We start from the raw sequence: 20,273 nt of genomic DNA, 5'->3' as shown, positions 1-20,273 counted from the left end.
ATCTAGTATCTTAGTAAAGAACATAAGTGAGGGATGTCTTGCTGGGCTCAGTCAGTAGAGCATGTGGCTCTTGATCTTGGGGTCATGAGTTTGAGCCCCCATATTGAGTGTAGAGATTACTTAAAAACATAAATCTTTTTAAAAAAAGAAACAAGTGTATTTTTAAAATAATTATTTAGCCATCAATATATGAAATCAGATTATGGGGCAGGAGGGGGGACAATTAAATGTTCAATGAAAACATTAGTTTTAAAACACAGGATTTCAAAATTTGCAATGCTGCTACTCTTTTCCCCACATTGGCTAACAAATTAATACTTTTTTTTTTTTAAAAAAAAGGTTTATTTGAGAAATAGAACCTCAGTGGGAGGGGGCAGGGGGAGAAGGAGAGGGAATCTCATGGCAGACTCCATGCTGAGTGGAGAGCCACACATGGGGCTCAGTCTCTCGACCCTGAGATCATGACCTGAGCTGAAACCAAGTATCAGATGTTGAACCGACCGAGCCACTCAGGTGCCCCCTAATAAAACAATATTTAACCTAAATGTACAGATATGAATATCTTAAATTTTTTAAAGCCAACCTGCTGAGTGACTCTGTTTCTCTCTAGGTTGAACACAGAAGCTACTGATAACTCACCCTTCATGATACGTTAAAATTCTTGAGCTTAGTTTTGTTAAGAAGCAAGAAGTCTGTTTGAGGCCTAGCTATGGTCCTTACCAGGAACCTCCCTCATTCTAAGCCAAAACATAACACAATGAGGGTTATCTAGTATTTACAACTAGACTGAATGCTGTGAACCACTCACTCTGGAGCATGTTCACTAGACTATAAGCACCATGAGGAAAAGATTTCCATCTGCTCACTGCTATTTCTCTACTGTCTGGAACAGGAGCTGGGACATAAGGCATATAATAAATATGTTAGATGCCCTTCATTTTGAATTTAATATGATTAAGGACAGTCATTCTGATGAGGAAAGTCAGGGGCAGTTTGGGCCAAGATTCCCGGTTACAGGTAACTTTAATATTGGAAGGAGGTAAGTCTGTCATAGCATTTTGAGATCCATTAAAACAAAACTTAATGAGAAAAAAAAAACATAAAAACAACCACACAGAATTTGTGAGGGAGAGAACAGAGGGAATAGTCCAGGAGACAGGAACCTTCTTTTTCCATTTTTTTTTTTAAGATTTTGTTTATTCATGAGAGACACACAGAGAGAGGCAGAGATATAGGCAGAAGAAGAAGCAGGCTCCCTGCAGGGAGCCCGATGTAGGACTTGATCCCAGAACCTGGGATCACGCCCTGAGCCAAAGGCAGATTGTCAACCCCTGAGCCACCCAGACCCTTTTCCCAGTTTTATTCAATTTATTTCTCTTACTACTTTTTTATTGTGCCTCTCAGTGGGCACGTTCTTGCCTGAATATTTTCATTTTAGGTAACAAGCTCCTCGCTTGGAGTTCTACCCCTTGATTGCCTACTGGGATAAATTAAGAGATAGCTTGATTACCTGCTGTTACTCATCAGCTTTATTTCCTAGAATATTTGGGCTCCTAGCTCCTGTATGCTACAAACATGGACTTAGACTTGCGGTTTGTTCTGTTTTGGGGGGAAAATGAAGGAGCAGTTCACTTATCTTAATAAATTAAAAAGTTTATCTTATCCTTTCCCTGTTCTTCTATGGTTCTCTTTTTTTAATGAATTTTTCCTATCCAATACATGCTTCACAAAGAACACATGTGAAAGCAGAAGCACCTTACTGCTTCTCAGTATTTGTGTGTGAAAATCTAATACCCTCAATATTTCTGAGTAGACGTGTTTTGTGTGCAGACTGAATGAGTCACATGTGAATTCATTCTAGGCCAGTATTGTTCAAACTCTAATCATGACCCATTAGTGGGTGATATCAGTTGAGTGAGTGTGAAATACTTTTTTTTCCTAATATACGAACTGGAATACAGTATACCAGGGGGCAGTAGAAAATATGGGTTTTTATGTAACATTTTATTTATACTTATTGTATTACTTTGTGTGGGTGGTGTGTACCATGAAAACACACATACAGACATGTGTACATGTATTTCTATAAGGGTTTTTTCTATAAAACGTTTCCCTTTCTTACTATGGGTTGTAGTTTTAATTTTTTTTTTTTTTTAATTTATGATAGTCACACAGAGAGAGAGAGAGGCAGAGACATAGGCAGAGGGAGAAGCAGGCTCCATGCACCGGGAGCCCAACGTGGGATTCGATCCCAGGTCTCCAGGATTGCGCCCTGGGCCAAAGGCAGGCGCTAAACCGCTGCGCCACCCAGGGGTCCCCGGGTTGTAGTTTTAAAAAGTTAAAAAGCCACTAACTGGAACCAAATAAGAAGGCACGGTAACTGTGATGGGGAAAAGACAAAGGGATATGGAACAGATCTTGCGTTTCAGAAAAATAAGCAACACAACAAAACTGAACAAAGGAAACCACAACTACAAGAAAGATGTTTGTTCCTATGATGTACACACCACCACTCAGTAAGACAGTAAGATGGAACCCAAATAAATACTATTCGCTATTTTAAGTCCTCTTGTAAACTTGTTATACCATCATTAATACTAATTACCCTCAAATCTCCATTCCTCCAATCTTCCCTTATGACAATGACACAATTAGAAACCTTCATCTTATTGGCTTAAATTCCCAAAATTGCTATTAGAGGAGCTGGAGAGACGTATAAACTAAAGACATAATCTAGATACACTCACCTGGAAGATCTTACAATGATGTGGCATTCATGCTCAAACACAAGTGCTATTCATCTGTCTGCCTAAGTCCACATTCCTATTTTTCCTTCAGACTCCCTTCATGCAAACGTTTCCTATTTAGGACCTCCTTGATAGTAAGGAGATTCTATAAATTAAAGTAGTACATAGGAACTTACATCGAAGCCTGAGAGCACTGTGTGAAAGAACAGAATCTACATAAAGTGATATGAAGAATTCTTCATATCAATCCAGACAGAAAGAAACATTATCTTTGATCTTTGTTAGGTTACTATCATGACTTTATTTGCATAGATTTTTTTTTTAAGTCCAGTATTCAAAAGGCTATTTCTTCTTGGTTATTTGGCTTGCAAGTGTACTGTGCCTTTGCTTTTTACTCAGTACTTGCTCCCTCCTGGGGAGTGACGGTGGGCTAGGGGCTCTCAGAGGACAGGCTAAACACAGTGGATGGCTCTGAGCAGCAATTTCTCTCAAACGTTTTTTCTGAGAAGGAATTATTTTTATATAAAAAGCAACATCGAGATTATGATTATGTAAAAGGTGTACTTTTTATGAGCTGATGCTATGCTTGAGGCAGGCTATTTGGTCAAGCCTATTCTCAAGACTCCCAAGAGAATGCTTTTTCCCCCCTCTCTGCTGCTGTTTGGGTTGTGGGTGGAACTGAAATAGCAATTCCTGCCCCATCAAGGTGCTAATGTCCTAGCTCAGAGCTGCAAATTTACTTCAGTATCATCTTTAAAACATTCTTTGCTTCAAAACCTAAATGTGATACACTGAATACTACTACTCATAACTAGTTTTAAAAGATGACACCTCAATCAATAAATAGTTAATAATTTGGAGCCTCTCTAATCCATACTTGCTTTATCTTGGGGCTACTTTCTAATTCAGTATTTTCTTGTAGGAATACCCCTTACGAATTCTGAGAATGTAAGTCACATGGCATCAAAATCCCTTTACTGCTTCCCATTGCCAGCAGCTAGGAGCTCCCTCGGCTCTTGTGACCACCATTGGCTTTTATATCAAGAGTAACGAGTATACTGCACATTCTCTTACTTCCTAGGCCTATCACCTGAAGCACAAAGAGGGAAGGGAAGAAGAGACTCATACATAGTACATCAAGAAAGAAATCTTAGACATAATCCAGTGATCATTCCGGTTCAAACTTCTCATCTTACAGAAGACTATCACTATAAAAGGACAAGCATCTCCTCTGCAGTATTCCTCAATCATGGCTGTTATTTAAGCAGCCCGGATGCAGAGGCCATAAATAAATGGACAGTAGGCCACAGAAGCCTCATCTCCAAAAGGAAAAGGAATTAGCCAACACAAGTTCTCTGAGGGAATTTGATCTATCTTGACGTGCTTTCTGTTTTATTCCAGATTTGTGTTTTTTAGGATATGTGTACTATCCTTTCCTCTAAATGAAAAGCAGGTGACTTCTTTGATTAGAGATGATGATGGTCCCTTTTTAATCAAGTCTTGCAACTGGCTCTGTTCAAAGTGTAAAGCCACAGCAATGAGGGATAAGGTGAGAGGCACGAAGGGGATGCCAAACAAGGCAAGGATTTAACAGAGTTAATGCACGGGTAGTGGAGTGCCCTCCAGGCTCAGCTGTGAATACAGAAAGCATTTCCTACTTGTCTCTCCCGCTGTTCCTTCACCATGCTCTTAACTCTGGGGATAGGAACATCTCAATTTGACATGCATGTGTACCCCTCTTCACTCCTTTCTCTCTCCAAATATTTCTGTGGAAAAGAATTCTGAGATTGTTTCCATCTACATTTTTTTAAAAGATGGATTTATTTATTTATTCATTTATTTATTATTTATTTATGATAGAGAGAGAGAGAGAAAGAGAGGCAGAGACACAGGAGGAGGGAGAAGCAGGCTCCACACTGGGAGCCTGACGTGGGACTCGATCCTGGGACTCCAGGATCGCGCCCTGGGCCAAAGGCAGGTGCCAAACTGCTGAGCCACCCAGGGATCCCTCCATCTACATTTTATATTTGACACTAAAAGTACTTGTCAGTTCTATTTATAAAATTATTCTTCAGATTTATTCTGACCATTATTCTAAGTGGGGAAAAATACCACTCTGTTTTCTAGATATTATACAATATTTGAGAAAAAGAACTATGCCATGCTACCATAATTTTTAACCTTGACTCTCTTAAGCCATTTAAGCTTCTAGCCTGTATTAAACTACTACAAAAAGGGGCATATTTGGAGGAAACAAAATTATATAATCAACCATAATGTAAGTTAATGAAATAAATGCTTAAAATTGTTTGTAGGCATGTCTCTAGTCTGAAACAAATGTATGATATCTGACACCTTCCCATCGTGAAATACTATATTTATAAAACGTGCCATAGCTAAAGTAGAACTATAATTAAAAAAAAAATGAACCCACTGCATGTGTGCCCATTGTGCAATCTGGAAGCTACTCTAGGTATATTCTCTCTACCACAAATGTGCAGCCCGAAAACTATTCTACGTATATTCTCTCTATCACAAATGCCTTCCTTTGTGGATTTGTTCTTGCAGCATTTTCAACTCCAGGAAAAACCCAAAGATAAACTCTCAAACTATCAACAGGAAGCCAGTCAGAACATGTAATATTCAAAAACATTTCAAGTTTCACAGACTTCTATCCAAGCAGCTAAAGGAGCAGTGTGACATTAATTAAATCAGCAATTTAACGTTTCTTCTTTGTATTTTCAAAGCTAAGGAGTTACCTTCAATTTAACGAATAAGGGAGGACATCTCCATGGTAATTGCTGCCAATACCTTTCTAAAATCTCCAGAGACCAATCTCTGGAAAAAGGAAAAACCCTCTATATTGCTTCATTTTGCAGAATATGGTTTCCAAATTTAAGTGAATATTTGATGCACCATATTGTCTTTTTAATAATGATGGGTTTTATCATTTTATCAGGAACCCAGAGTGTTGGATTTTTTGGCAGCAAGTATTACATTTTTTATTATAGTGAGTCTATATTAAAAAAATTCATGTTTTACTTTCATATGTTACTCAAATTTGGAACATCCTACAATTTTTAATTTTTTAAAAACTTTTAATCATTTTAAAGGATCCCAAATGAATCTGTAAAATCATAGACGGTCTCCTCTGAAAAGTATAAAAACTGTAAAATCATAGACGGTCTCCTCTGAAAAGTATAAAAATATTCTAGGTTACACAAATAAGAAATCACAATAAAAATTCTAAATGTTTAAACCATAAATCCAAAAATACACCTTTAATATCAAATACCAGTAAGCTATATGTGTGAAATATACAAACTAGGATTAAGAAACTCATATATACCTACCATACATCCTGGGGAAGATTTAAAGTTATGCTGCCTTTTATTTCATCATGGAAACACATATATCCTAAGGTAGCTAATGTTACATACAAAGTTGTAACAATTCCCATGCCAATATTCAATGCTTGGGGAAAGCGTTTTGATTCTTTCATTTGATTTTCCAGTGGAAGGACCTAAGAAGAGAATGCAGATAATAGAAGTAATTTAAAACAATCTAGTATTCCATCTTATATATACACAAATTAATCTTCCTATAGCTTATATGCAAATTTTATTTCCTTTTTTAAAATTTCCTTTAAAATAAAACTTAAAATTGCTGAATATTTTTCTTGGTGTTATATATATATATATATATTTTACACTATAGATGTTCAAATCCTTAAAATAAAGAGATCTTAAATTAGATCTTAGCAGGCAAACCTGTCAGATCAAAAAAAATAAACTTATTTATTTTTTTTAAAGATTTATTTTTATTTATTTATGATAGAGAGAGAGAGAGAGAGAGAGAGAGAGGCAGAGACACAGGCAGAGGGAGAAGCAGACTCCATGCTGGGAGCCTGAGGCGGGACCCGATCCAGGGACTCCGGGATCATGCCCTAGGTCAAAGGCAGGCACGAAACCGCTGAGCCACCCAGGGATCCCCAATAAACTTTATTTTATTATATAATTTTAGATTTACAGAAAAGTTGCAAAGGTAAACAGAAATTTCCCATATACGCCTGACCAGTTTGCTCTTTTGTTAACATTTTAAACTACCAAATTACATTTGTTACAACCAAGAACCAACATTGATATATTATTATTCAACTCTAAATTTTTTTGGATTTCATTAAATCCACTAATGTCCTTTTTTTCTGTTCCAGGGTCCCTTCCAGGATGCCACACTGCATTTTGTCACCATATCTCCTTGGTCTTCTCTGGTCTGCGATGGCTTCACAATCCTTTCTCATTGTTCATTACCTTGACAGTTTTGAGGAATACTGGTTAGGTATTTGGTATGACGTCGCTCTACCAGGGTTTGTCTGATGTTGTCTGATGTTTGTACACTGGGATTATAGGTTTTAGAACAAGATACCACTGAGGTAAAATCCCCTTCTCATCACACATGCTATCAACATGATTTGTCACTGGTGAAATTAACTTTCATCATTTGGTTAAGGCAATGTTGCCAGGTTTCTCTACTTAATAAAGGTCTTTTCTTCTTTCTTACCACACTCTGTTCATTGGAAGGCAAGTCACTAAATGCAGCCCACATTCCAGGGACTGGGGATTAAGCTACAGCTCCTGGAGGGGAAGTACCTACATAAATTATTTGGGAATCCTCCCATGTACATATTTATTGCATCACTTACTTATGTTAGTATGCATTCATGTATATTTGTTTTATATTGTGAATATGAATCCAAAAACACTTATTGATTTTGTTGCTCATATTGTTCCGGCTTCGGTCATTGTGAATTCCACCAGGTTGCTTCCTGTATTCCTTTGTATGCCTCTGTTCTTTCGTTTTTTGAGCATTTCCACACTTTCTGGTGCTATAAGATGCTCCAGACTCATCTTAAATGTCATTGTTTCAGTCCTAGAATCAGATATTTCTCCAAAGAACTTTGATTCTTTTGTTGTAGATGGTATTTAGAAGTCAAGATCTGGGTGCTGGATGTGGCTGTAGCTACTGTGTATCTCTTAGCTGAAGTACTAGAAAATACATGTGTGCATAATAACCCAAGTATAGCCATGTCTATAACTGCTTCTATATCTATCCATCTGTATATATTGTCTGTCAATTTAGTGAGATGAAAAGTTATTATTATTATGTGGAAAAAAAAACCTTTAAAGAAAAGGAAAAAAGGCTAATTGAAGAGTAAGTGTTTTTAGGCCAATCTTCAGAGGTTTTGGCCATATGATTTGGCCATACGTAAAAGATATTAAGAAATAATAACAGCAAGTATTTACTTATGAGGGGCCAGGTATTTTTCTTTTGTAATTGAGATAAAATTGGCATATAACATTATATTAGTTTCATGTGTAAACATAAGAGTTTGATATTTACATGCATTCCAAAGTGATCACCACAATAAGTCTAGTTACCATCCATCACAATAAAATTTTTTTTTTCTGTAATGAGAACTTTAAAGATTTACTCTCTTGGCAATGTTCAAAGATGTAATAAAGTAGTATTGCCTATAGTTGCCATGCAAATTTGACAAGCCTTTAGCTACACTTACCAACTAAAAAAGGAAAGAGAGCTCAAACAAAATCAGAAATGAAGTTACAACTGATACTATAGAAATACAAATGGTCATAAAAGACTACAATGGAAAATTACATGCCAAAAAACTGAACAACCTGGAAGAAATGGATAAATTCCTTAAAATATAGAATATTCCAATACAATGAATGATTCATGATTCAGAATCTGAATCTATTTCTTATAGAAATAGAAAATCAGAACGGAAAGATTAGTAATGAGGAGATTGAATCAGGAATCAAAAAACTCCTAACAAACAAAAGTCCAGGTCCAGATGATTTCACAAGCAAACTCTACCAAACATTCAAAAAAAGCTTTAAATACCTATCCTTCTCAAATACTTCCAAAAAACAGAAGAGGTGAGAACATTTCCAAGCTCATTTACAAGGCCAGCATTACCCTAATACCAAACCTAGAGTAGAGCACTGAAGAAGAAGGAGGAGATGGAGGAGAAGAAGGGAAGGAAGGAAATTTAAGCAACATCCCTGATGAACATAGATGCAAAAATCCTCAACAAAGTATTAGCAAACTATATTCAACAATACATTAAAAGGATCATACATCATGATCAAGTGATTTATTCCAGGGATGCAAGAATGGTTCAGCATCCACAAATGAATCAACAGGATACACCAAATTAACAAAATGGAGGATAAAAATCAGATGATCATCTCCGTAGATGTAGAACAAGCACTTACAACATTCAGTATCTGTTCATGATAAAAACACTCAATGCAGTGTGTACACAGGGAACATTACTCAACATAATAAAGGCCATATATAATAGGCCCACAGCTAGTGTCCAGCAGTGAAAAGCTAAGAGCTTTCCCTTTAAGATCAGAAACAAGTCAAGGATGCTTATACTCACACTTTTAATTAGGTTAAGTGTTCCTTCAATTCCAAATGATAACCTTGCCAGGTAGATAGAGTATTTCTGTTTGGAAGTTTTCTCCTTTCAGTATGTTGAATACATCATGCCACTCTCTTCTGTTCTACAAAGTTTCTGGTGAAAAATCAGCTAACAGCTTCATTGGGATTCCTCTGTACAAAACAAGTTGTTTTTCTCTTGTTGCTTTTAAGATTCCCTCTCTAACTTTTGCATTTAAATGCAAAAGTTAATTAAATTAAATCCCTGCATGGATCTCTTTGGGTTTACCTTATTTGGAATATCTGTGGACCTGCATGTCTGTTTCCTTCCCCAGGTTAGGGAATTTTCCAGCTGTTATTTATTATTTTTATTCTTCTTTTTCTCTCTTATCCTAGGATCCCTATAATGCAAATGAATACCAATTCTGCCTGGTGTTGTCCCATAGGTCCCTTAAGCTTTGTTTACTTTATCGTTATTTTTCCTTTTTGTTGCTCTGTTTGAATGAGTTCCACTGCCCTGTCTTTAAGGTCACTGGCTAGTTCTTCTGCTTCATCTGGTCTACTGAACCCCTCTAGTATATTTTTCAGTTCAGTAATTGTATTCCTCAGCTTTATGACTTCTGTTTGGTACTTATATTTTTCTTTTGCTTTGCTGAAGAACATCCATTCTTCTCCGAAGTTCCATAAGCATCTTTATAACCATGACTTTGAACTCTTTATCAGGTAGCTTACTTATTTTCACTTTGCTAAGGTCGTTTTCTGAAGCTTTGTCTTGTTCCTTCATTTGGAACATATTCCCACACCTCAATTTTCTTGACTCTCTATGTTTGTTTCTATGTATTAGCTGAAACAGCTACATCTCCCAGTCTTGAAGGAGTGACCCTGTGAAGGAGATGAACTTTATCATTCAACCTTGTCCTAGTTTGTGGTTGTCTCTTGGACCTTTGTGATTATCTAAGTAGCCTGATTTATTCTTGATAAGCTTCAGCTATTGAGCGTGTGCCAAGACCTACCAGTGCTCCAGTGTGGGGATCTCAGTCAGTACCAAGTTTCAGGATGACTGGAAGTCAGCTTCTCAGACAGCAGCTTTTAAAGTATGGAAATATAGAGTCCTATGGAACCACAATTGTAAACCCTGCTGGCCTCTAGACCAGGAGATCTGGATGGGTCTCCTAGGGAACAGTTCTAAAATTCAAGGTTTCAGATAACTGTATAAGCTCTTTTCTGGAAGGTATCAGCAAGCTGTAGCAAGATCAAAGGAGGGCACAAGATGGTATTTCTCTATGTTCCCTGAGAGTGCTTCTATAGCCTTGAGATGTGTGACAAACCTGAAGCCTGTCCCTCAGGTTAAAGTTTCAGCACCAATAAACAGGGCTTTTTCACTGGCATACTTGGGGTGCATTATCAGTGTGCTGTCTGTGCAGGGCCTCGGTGTGGCAGCCTGTCAAGAACTGTCCTTCCCATTGATAAAGTCCCAAGGGGCCCTGGAACACAAACCCTCTCAGCCACCAGAGCCAGGTGATCAAGGGGCATTCCTTGTGTGGACTACACTTGCCTACAGCTTTAGTAAGGCAGGGCATGCCCACCAGTGTTAGCAAGGCAGCAGGACACTGCTGTGTTTGTGACTGTCTATCTGTGCTAGCATCATAGAGGGAGACTACAAGTATGGTGCTCACCAGTGCCTCCATCCCTGGAAAAAGTCCCAGCTTGTCCCTGCCCCTCCAGTAGATGTTTTAAGATCAGTGCATGAATCCCCTTCACATATAGTCTAGGCATTTCTCAAACTGAAGCTTTTATGCTAGATTCTGGGGCAAGTGAGTCCATATTCAAGTCCTTTAAAAGGAGTTTCTCAGATTCCTATAGCCTTTGGATCCTACAGGGGTATGCCATTGCATGTGTGAAGGGCCAGAAGGGATGCCTGATGTGGGGCACAAACCCCTTGCTCCTCTGGGAAAAGCTCCAGACTTGTAAGATCCCTCCCTATATTGGGTTGCTGCACCAGAGGTACAGTTTTTGGTGAGACCTCATCCCTTGTATCCCTTATCCGTCTTGATGTGGCCCTTTTATTCTTTGTCGTGGAGGAGCTATCCGGATAGTTTTCAGCTATTTCTCAGAGGCAATTATCCCATAGGTAGCTGTAGAGGTAGTGGGTTCATGGGAGAACGTGAGTTCAGGATCCTCCCCTACTGCCATCTTAGACCGCCCCTGCCAGGTACTTTTCTAGATGCTTTGCATGCAGCATTTCATGTAGTCCTCACAATAACCGTATGAGATAATAACTCCAGTAATATCTCCACTTTTTAGGTAAGTCAGGTCCATATGGAAATATTAACTGGTTAATAGAAGAGAGAACCATTTGGATGCCCTGGAGATAATCCAGACCTGAAATAGGGGGCTATGATTAAAAATGGTGCCAGTGCAGCTAGAAAAGGGGGAGAGGAAGGAAATTCACATTTTTGTAGGCTCCCTCTGTGATTAGCAGCACTGTGGGTGTTTTAAATGTAATTTCATTTGTGGGGGAAAATGAAAGAAAAATAAACATGCCTTAATTACTGATGGAACGGGGGAATGAATGACAAAGTGAAAGAAATTGCTCTAATGTTTCAAGCTTGAGCAACTGAAAATAAAACTAAAAGAAATAGGGAAATGAGAAAGTGAAACAGGTTTTGGATTAAGATTATGTTAGACTTTGGAGCTGCTGAACTTGAAATGTTAGAGGAACAACTTAACTGGAAATGTCCAATAGTTAACTACTAGAGTTTACAGGTTAAAGACAGAAACGAAAATCTACAGTTATGTCTGGAACAGTAATAAACGGAACTATAGGAATTTGTGAGATTTCTCTAATGGAGTAATGGATAATTCAGAGAAAGCAAGAACCCAAGTAAAATGATATAAAATTATCTTCTAGGCCTATTTCATCTGTGGTTCAAATAGGTATGTATAAGTGGTTTCGCTCCCATACCAAACCAACAGACAATGAAACAAGTTATAGAGCAGAGTAGAGAGTGATATTTTGTTTTCCCCAAATCTACACATTCCAGACTTTAAATAAACTGGAGGCATATTAAATGGAAATGTTTAAGATCTTAGAATCCTCGGGGTGCTTGTATTTCTTGGTATTAGCTTTATAATAACATCATTTCTCAAAACAAATATGTATAAATCTAGAGGGAGAATTTATATTTGATTTTTTTTTATTCTTCTATGTAATTATAACTTTGTAACAATTTAAATTCACTTTAAATCATTTAGTCTATAAAATATGATGTTTGGGGTCTGTCTGAATGTAACCTGAGCTTGGTAAGTAGATGGAAGAGAGATAAAACAAAATTGACCATAAGTTGATTTTTGAAGCTAGGTGACGCTTACACAAGAACTCATCATACTGTTTTATAGATTTTGTATTAGGCTTGAAATTTTCCATAACAAAATGCTGAAAATCATCTAAACTAAACTATAATTCAAGTGTAACCTACCAAACTGCAAATAATGTTCTGGCAATGAAGAAAATGGAAACAAAAAAGAAAAATGCATTTTTAAATATCGTTTGACTACGTAAGTCTTTGTGTTGACTTAAAATTTTTAAAAATAATAATAAAGAATAAATCCTTACCACTCCTATGCCTTCAAAAGCAAACACAGCAGTACCAAAAAAGAGTGGGTATTTTTTCCAACCAGCCACTATTGGAAGGTTGTGGGGATTTGGCATATTCTGGAGAAACAAAAAAAGAAAACAAAAAAAAAAAAAAAAGAGAGAGAGAGAAGTTACTTCTTTACTTCTTTTAAAATGTAAAATAAAGAGCGAAATCATATACTTCTGAGTTTCACAGCAGCAGATGTATGTTATAAAAGTGAATTCTTTCAATAAACACTTTAAGCATCCTATGTTAAATATGGCCAAGCAGTTAGGATTTCACTGCCAAAGCCATTGTTTCCCTCATGCTCACACATTCCATCTGAGCTAAATGCTCCTGATTACCTGCTTGCACTTTCAAGTCCTGGGCTGTTCACACTGGGTATGGCTCCTGTCACAACAGGAAATACATAAGCATACTCAGTCTGAGCTGGAGCCATAGAGTCAGTATCGGCCACTGTTCATGGGGTCCAATGAAATCCCTTTTCTACTGTTTTCATTTCTCTTTCAGTCTCCACAGTACGTGGTTCCTGACTTTGGCTTTTTACCTCATAACTCTGCTTCCTAGTACAGGTCTCCTCCTGGTTTCAGGGTCTGACTCTTTACCTAGACAGTTGCCATTACCCTTATTATTTGTACATATTCCTTGTCTCTGGCTTTGATTTCTTGGTCTTGACTCGTAGCCTTGTTCCAACTTTCACTATCTGGAAACTCAAACTGCACATCTTCTTCAAGTTCTCTGGTTCCACAATGACTATGTCTTCCAGCTACCCCAAGACTGGTTCCTACTCTGCTCACCATCCTGTGTTCTCTACCTTACCTAATTGGAAGTGGAAATCAGGGTCAAGGAAAGAAGATGAAAAAAGAAACAAGTGTGAAAGCACATGGATAATTTGGGAAATAGGTCTAGAACATCTGAAGCACAGAGAGACTTGTGTGATAGGATGGTGATACATGGTGGAAAATATAAGCTTGGTCAAAATGAAAAGGGCAGTCAATGTCTGAGTCATCTGATAACACCAAACTGTTACTTAAGATTCACATTGTTTCCTCTACCTAAATAACCTTCTTTTTTGCTCCTACTAACTCATACACGTTCAGCTAAGGGGTCATGAAATACGGAAAGCCTTATGAGGTCTTCCTGCCTGTCCCCTTCCACTGTTATTTGCAATAAGAAAATGTCTACAGGTTTTAGAATTCGGGGGGGTGGGGTATGAAACAGACCCATCATAACAGAGTTTTTAGTAAGTTGCCAGTGGAGATTTTAGAACAATTGCAGCAGTAATATATAAAATGGACTGGATCAGAAAAGAATAGAGAATAGAACAAGGATGCTTGACCTTTCTGAGTCATTGGCTCCTTTGAGGAATGAAAGCTATATACTGCTCAGTAGGGGAATGCATATATACAGACAGAAACATATGCCTTGCAAATATTTTGAATGGTTGTAGATCCTCTGAATCCCATCAATCAGTTTTTTAGGGGTGCCTGAGTGGCTCAGTTAAATGTCTGCCTTTGGTTCAGGTCACCATCCTGGGGTCCTGGGATAGAGCCCTGCATTGGGCTCCCTGCTCAGCAGAGTGTATGATTCTCCTTCTGCCCCTCCCCCTGCTTGTGTTCTCTCTTTTTCTTTCTCACATGTTCTCCCTCTCTCAAATAAATAAAACCTTTTTAAAAAAAAAACCCACAATTTTTCAAGGAATATTTCTTTTATGGTTAGGATCCCCAGACTATGGACAATGAAATCAGTTGAGGTTGCATACTTTAGACAGAGGTTATGGACTAGGGTACTGGCAGTGAACTGAAGTGGTAGCAGCAAACGGTGGTTCAGAAGTAAAAGAAAATTACAAAATTACATCTATACTCCCATCTGGAGACTGATTCAAATCTTCAAAGAATAAACAAAACACTAATGAGGTCTCTGTTTCACATCACATTGTACTGAGGTACGATCCTAAATCTCACAGCTTAATAAGGTAGGTATTCTCTTCTGCAGTGATGTCATGAAGCCTAGAGGCATATTTACCAAGATTCAAAACCAGACCTGAATACAAAGCCTGTGCTGTGTCACATACTTTTCCAGCTGAGCGGTATCCCCCAAAAGGAGACCCAAGTTGACTGATTATCTCCTGTGTGCCACATAATGAAGTAGGAATCTTTACATATCTTTACTTTTACCTTCAAAGTAAAGAATTTACTTATTAAGAAACACATGACACTCAGTTAAAAACATGTTATACTTACCCTAACAACATACTGATAAATTATCACAAGACTGACAGCCATGGAAATGTTGGCAAGGAATGACAGCACAAATAGATTCTTTAGTTCACGAATGAAGACCAAAAGAATTATAAATGGAAGAAAGCAAAGCATATATATCCTTAGATCAATACTTCTTCTCTCACATGGATTTGATGAATTGGTACTATTCAAAAGAAACACTTTACTCTCCAGGAATCCTTCATGAACCTATAATAGGATTACCATGAGAATAAGAAAGAGGGGGAGAAAAAAAACTTCCATCAACTTATAAATAAAAAAAATAAAGAAAATTATTATCTATATACTCTATGATAAATTCCTTTACAATAAAGAATGTTTACATTTTTTCAAGATATTCTAGCTTCCTAGAAACATATATATGTATCAAATTGAAGGATAATTAAAATAGGATAATCTTTTTTTAGGATAATCTTCTTTGCAAAATAACTTACCATATGCTGTAAAAATAAAGTTCACTAGAAAGTTATGAGGATGAATTTATGAATTTATTTCGAAGCTTTGTGCTCATGATCCCTTAAAAGGCTCAATCTGTTTTGGAGATCATCAAAAGTGGATGCATATTCGCTGAGAATGACTATATTCTACTCCAGATATCCTACTCCAACTTACTTTCTTCAGAGGAGGAAACAAGCTCTAAGCACCTCTAAGCACCTCTGAGAAATGTACAGTTGCCAAAATAAAATTCAGAAGTCACAGTCTAACTTTAAAACTGTTTTAAAAAAAAAATAAAAATAAAATAAAATAAAACTGTTTTATAAGACAACTGTTTATAAACTATCATAAATATCAATAAATATTTATTAAGAATCCACTAAATTCATTCATGGCCATGTGTTAGAAGTAAATACATTTTTGCTAGAGCAAAAAACTTCAATAAATCAATTTTACCTTAAAATTTATTCAGCCACATTTATAAATCAACATTCAGTGTTCAAGAGAAATACATAATTTATAGGTTCCATATTATTAAAAATTGTCTTATTCAATTAACAAGATAATCCAACTTACTAAAATAGAAATGAAATTTTAGAGTATTTTTAAAACACTCTTAAAAACTCATAGCAGAGTACTTGCTTTGGCAGCACATATACTAAAAAACTCACAGCAGAGGCAGATAATTTAAAATAAGAGTGAAAATCTATTTGCCCCCAGGCACTGTACCCCCACCCCCCCACCCCAAGCACGATGATACGATTGTGTCTCTGGATACATCAATTCTTAAGAATCAGATCCTTAGTAATAATAGGAAGCATTTTTTTGAGTACTGAACTAACTACATTATATACAACATCCCATCTAATCCTCAAAACAACCCTCTGAGGTGGGTGGTAGTATTCATTTTATATTATAGTTGAGAAAGGTTTAGGGAGGATTAAAAAAAAAACTTATATAATATCAAGCCAGTAAGTGGTAGTGCTAGGATTCTAGCCCAGGTGTGAGACTAGAATTTAGCCTGTGACAGCTGCATGTTAACTGGACCAAAATACCCCAATCCTACAAGGGGTCCCTGCCCAAGTAGCCACCTGGCCTCTACTCTGACATCTCTCTCGATATAGTTACATATTAAGAGGTCTACAAGTCAGAAGTTTAGAACAGAATTATAGTATGATTAACAATTCAAGCATTTCTTTTAATTTTATAGTTTATGATAAGCAATGTTTAGTGTCACTATAAATGTACACATCATCTGAAACTGTAAGGAATTTATTTACTAGTTTTAAGCTAGATAGGCAACTTGTAATTCATACTGCACTGACAAACTCTCAGCTTACACCATGAACCATTTAAGAAATGCATACCTCACGTTTATCTTGTAACTGACCAACAAAACTTCGTATTTTATATTTTATAACTTGAAGTAGAAGCAAGATTGATAATTCACATTACTTGGTTTGTAAAAAAATATATTTTTTGTTGACTCCATTTTTCCAGTTACAAAATTATTTATAGCCAATTGCTTCTGTATCCAAGAAGTACCACCAATTATCAGATTAAGTAATGATCAAAATTAAGCTCTAACAAGGATACCCAGCAAGAGAAAATCAGTTACACAACCAATTTTAAAAAGGGGTGGTTTGAATGGTGAGATGGTTGAGAATATGAAATTAATTCTATCACAACTATAATAATTTAGTATTCTTTGGCAGAAAGATGGTTATTAAAATTGTCAGGATTAAAAAATAAAATAAAGTATAGATACATACCCAGAGCAAGATTCAGGTAAACATTTGAGTCCTTTGGTGCCCTCTAGAGACAGATATTGGCTATCTAATAGGACTTCCTATGATCTCACATGTTTACCAAAATGCAAAACACTGAAATAAATATTATAAAATAAAATTACTAAATTCAGTTGTTTCCATTTAAAGCTTAAATTTACTAAAATCTACTACTTATTAGTTTTCAATGATTCAGTAACCTAATGATTAAAATCCCAAGGTAGACTGTTCTTCAGCAAAGCTAAAATAAATGCAGAATTAAAGCCTTAACACTCTGTATTTGTATACTACTTTACATTTTGCAAGGTTTTCACAAACCTTTTGTCAGCTGAGTCTCAGGATAAGCTAAGGAGGAACAATGGGAGATTTGTTGCTATTCTCACTTGTAAGGAAGCCAAGGCTTGACCAGGGATAAGGAGATCTTGCCCAATGTGTGATTTAAAACTGAGAGAGTAGGAATTTGAATTTGGATCTTCTGTCTCTAAAGCCATGGTCTTATGTACCATTATACATATTTTTCTGTTAATGTAATATCCCTTCCTCACTCTTCATGCCCATATATACTATTTTATCTATCTAAAATTTTCTAGAGTTTCTTAGAGAACAGATAGGAGCTACTATAAACCACGGTGGACTAGAATCATTGGAGCCACTACCCATCCATTTCCCCCTGCCTATTGTTCACAATGACTTAATGGGACCAAAAACAAACCTGTGGCAGTTACAGAGCAAGAGATTCACACATCTGTATGGCAACTAAACTCTTCCTTCTTTGATTTGATAAAATATTACACCTTTGATTTTATGTAGATTAACGCAGTAATAAACTTACAGTTTTTAACTTTAACAGTAGTAGTAATTGGAAAGGTATAATCGACCAGTATGTCTACTATTGGAGACTGCTATAAAATGTGGGAATGAACATCTGCTGCTGTTTTAGTGACAATCTGTCTGTTCTCCCAAGGTGTGTTCATCATTGCTTTCAACTTTCCCAAGTCTGAATGTCTTTTTCCATGTTGCTTTTCATGCGTCAAAAGGACTTGTGTCATTCTACCTACAGCAGGCCTTCTCCTTATCTCCCAGAGAGTCACTTTTCCTACCTGGTCTTCTTAGAATATGTGCAAATGAGTTAAATACTTCCAATCAACCTTGGAAGCAACCGATAATATTTTGCAGGAGAAAGTTACCAATCCTAAGCTTATACAGATATTTATTGTATGCACTCATGTCATATGCATACACACAACTAAAATCAGACAAGGTCCTGTCCACTGATGAACAATAAAATACTGGGTGGCAGCTACATCACAGACCTAGATCTCAGCTTAATTCACATGACTTAGGGCACACTGCTCATGCTTTGTGAGAGTCAGTTTACATGTTCAAAAAATAAGCATTGTAATGTATTACAGAGTAGTTGTAAAGACTAAATGAAAAATGTCACACCTTATTAACATAATATTATAAGGCATTATTAATATTATCCATAAATTCAAATCAAGCTTATTGGTAGCTTAGAAAAGATATATTACTACCAAGTTGCATAATTCTAGAAAGGGACCATTTCCACTGTATTCTATGTAAATGACTGGTAAATGGTGTGTCTTATCAGTTTTGACAACAGATAGCCTCTTGATTGAGTTAATAGTCCAAAGAACATGCAACTTGTGGAATTATATACTTATAAATCAAAAGTACATCATCTATAATGAGTAATGCTAATGAAAGCATCAACTCTCTTATTTATATAGAAGGGTTGACTCAATGAGCCTTTCCAACATTAAAAATCTAGGCTAGGGGCTGTAGCAAATTATGGCCCATACACCAAATCTAGCCTACCACCTAATTTTGCAAATATAATTTTATTGAAATACTGCCATATATATTTATTTATATATTATTTTATATAGCTAAGTCAAAAAGACCATATAGCTTGAGAAACTGAAAATACTTATTATTGTCCCTTTTCAGAAAAAGTTTGCCATTCTTGGTCTAAATATAAAACAAAGCATACTTTATACTTGAAAAAGAGAGTCAAAGATATACTGATATCTACAACTAGGTTCTTTAGAAAGCATAGTCACATCATCATTTTGCATTAAAACACCTATAAGTACTATGTGTTGTTATGTAAATATCTACTATTACACACTGCATATGTGGAGAGCTACTAAATGTTATTGATTAAAGAAGAACAGGGAGTAATGTACTAGTTACAAGCTAAAGCGCATGAAGAAATGTGTTTCAGCATTGTTTATGATAGGGGAGCTTTTTTATTTCAGTGCTTTGCATGTTTGTTCAAATTGACAGTCTCTGCCAAGACTGCAAACCACTTCCTTTTAAAGCAAACTCTTATAATATGGAGAGAATTACAGAACACTCCTCATTTTTGGACACAGTATCTTTTTAGACAATAGCAATAACTATTTGGATTTTACTAATGTCCACTTCGTTACTTCATTTTTTAGGCTGCTGGCTAAAGCCTTATATATTTATTCATAAAAAAATCAATATAAAAACATGCTCCCAAGACATTTGTGTATCTGATTTTGGGACCTGAATTTTAATTATCTAAGAGTCATATCTGACAGAACAAACATTATTGGTATACAATGGCAAGAAAAGCAAAGTCAATATTAGTGGCGGAAAATCCAACTTGCAAAAAAGGAGACTAAAGGAAAATTTACAAAGGATCATGTTTTAAGAAAGGAGCACATTTCCATATTCAACCATGGCTTACTCAGGGGAAATATGATGCCATAACTATGGACTTGGAAGAAACTGATCTCAATAACTGGACAAAATACTTACTTGTTTTACATTTTCAGCTAAGAAGACAATATAAACACTACAGAATCCCAGTTGTGTTATCACCAGAAAAAAGTCAACCACATTCCTGAAAAGAGATACCCACAAATA

The 20,273-nt window shown here is 36.3% G+C and overlaps 1 protein-coding gene across 1 annotated transcript in view; it reads right to left on the bottom strand.

Moving 5' to 3' along the window:
* The window catches only part of SLC36A4 (solute carrier family 36 member 4), a 63,330-nt gene that overhangs the window by 20,482 nt on the left and 22,575 nt on the right, over window positions 1-20,273 (bottom strand). Inside the window, exons 6-9 of the mRNA XM_025419327.3 lie at window positions 20,166-20,250; window positions 15,094-15,321; window positions 12,829-12,927; window positions 6,101-6,270 (exon numbers count right to left, since the gene is read on the bottom strand). Coding sequence (XP_025275112.1) covers window positions 6,101-6,270; window positions 12,829-12,927; window positions 15,094-15,321; window positions 20,166-20,250 — 582 coding nt within the window. The remainder of the gene's footprint in view (window positions 1-6,100; window positions 6,271-12,828; window positions 12,928-15,093; window positions 15,322-20,165; window positions 20,251-20,273) is intronic.

The sequence above is a fragment of the Canis lupus genome, chromosome 21 (assembly GCF_003254725.2).
Source record: "Canis lupus dingo isolate Sandy chromosome 21, ASM325472v2, whole genome shotgun sequence".
In the NCBI taxonomy this organism is placed as follows: Eukaryota; Metazoa; Chordata; class Mammalia; order Carnivora; family Canidae; genus Canis; species Canis lupus.
The sequence above is the reverse complement of the archived record's forward strand: the minus strand, read 5'-3'. Positions and strand labels throughout refer to the sequence as shown.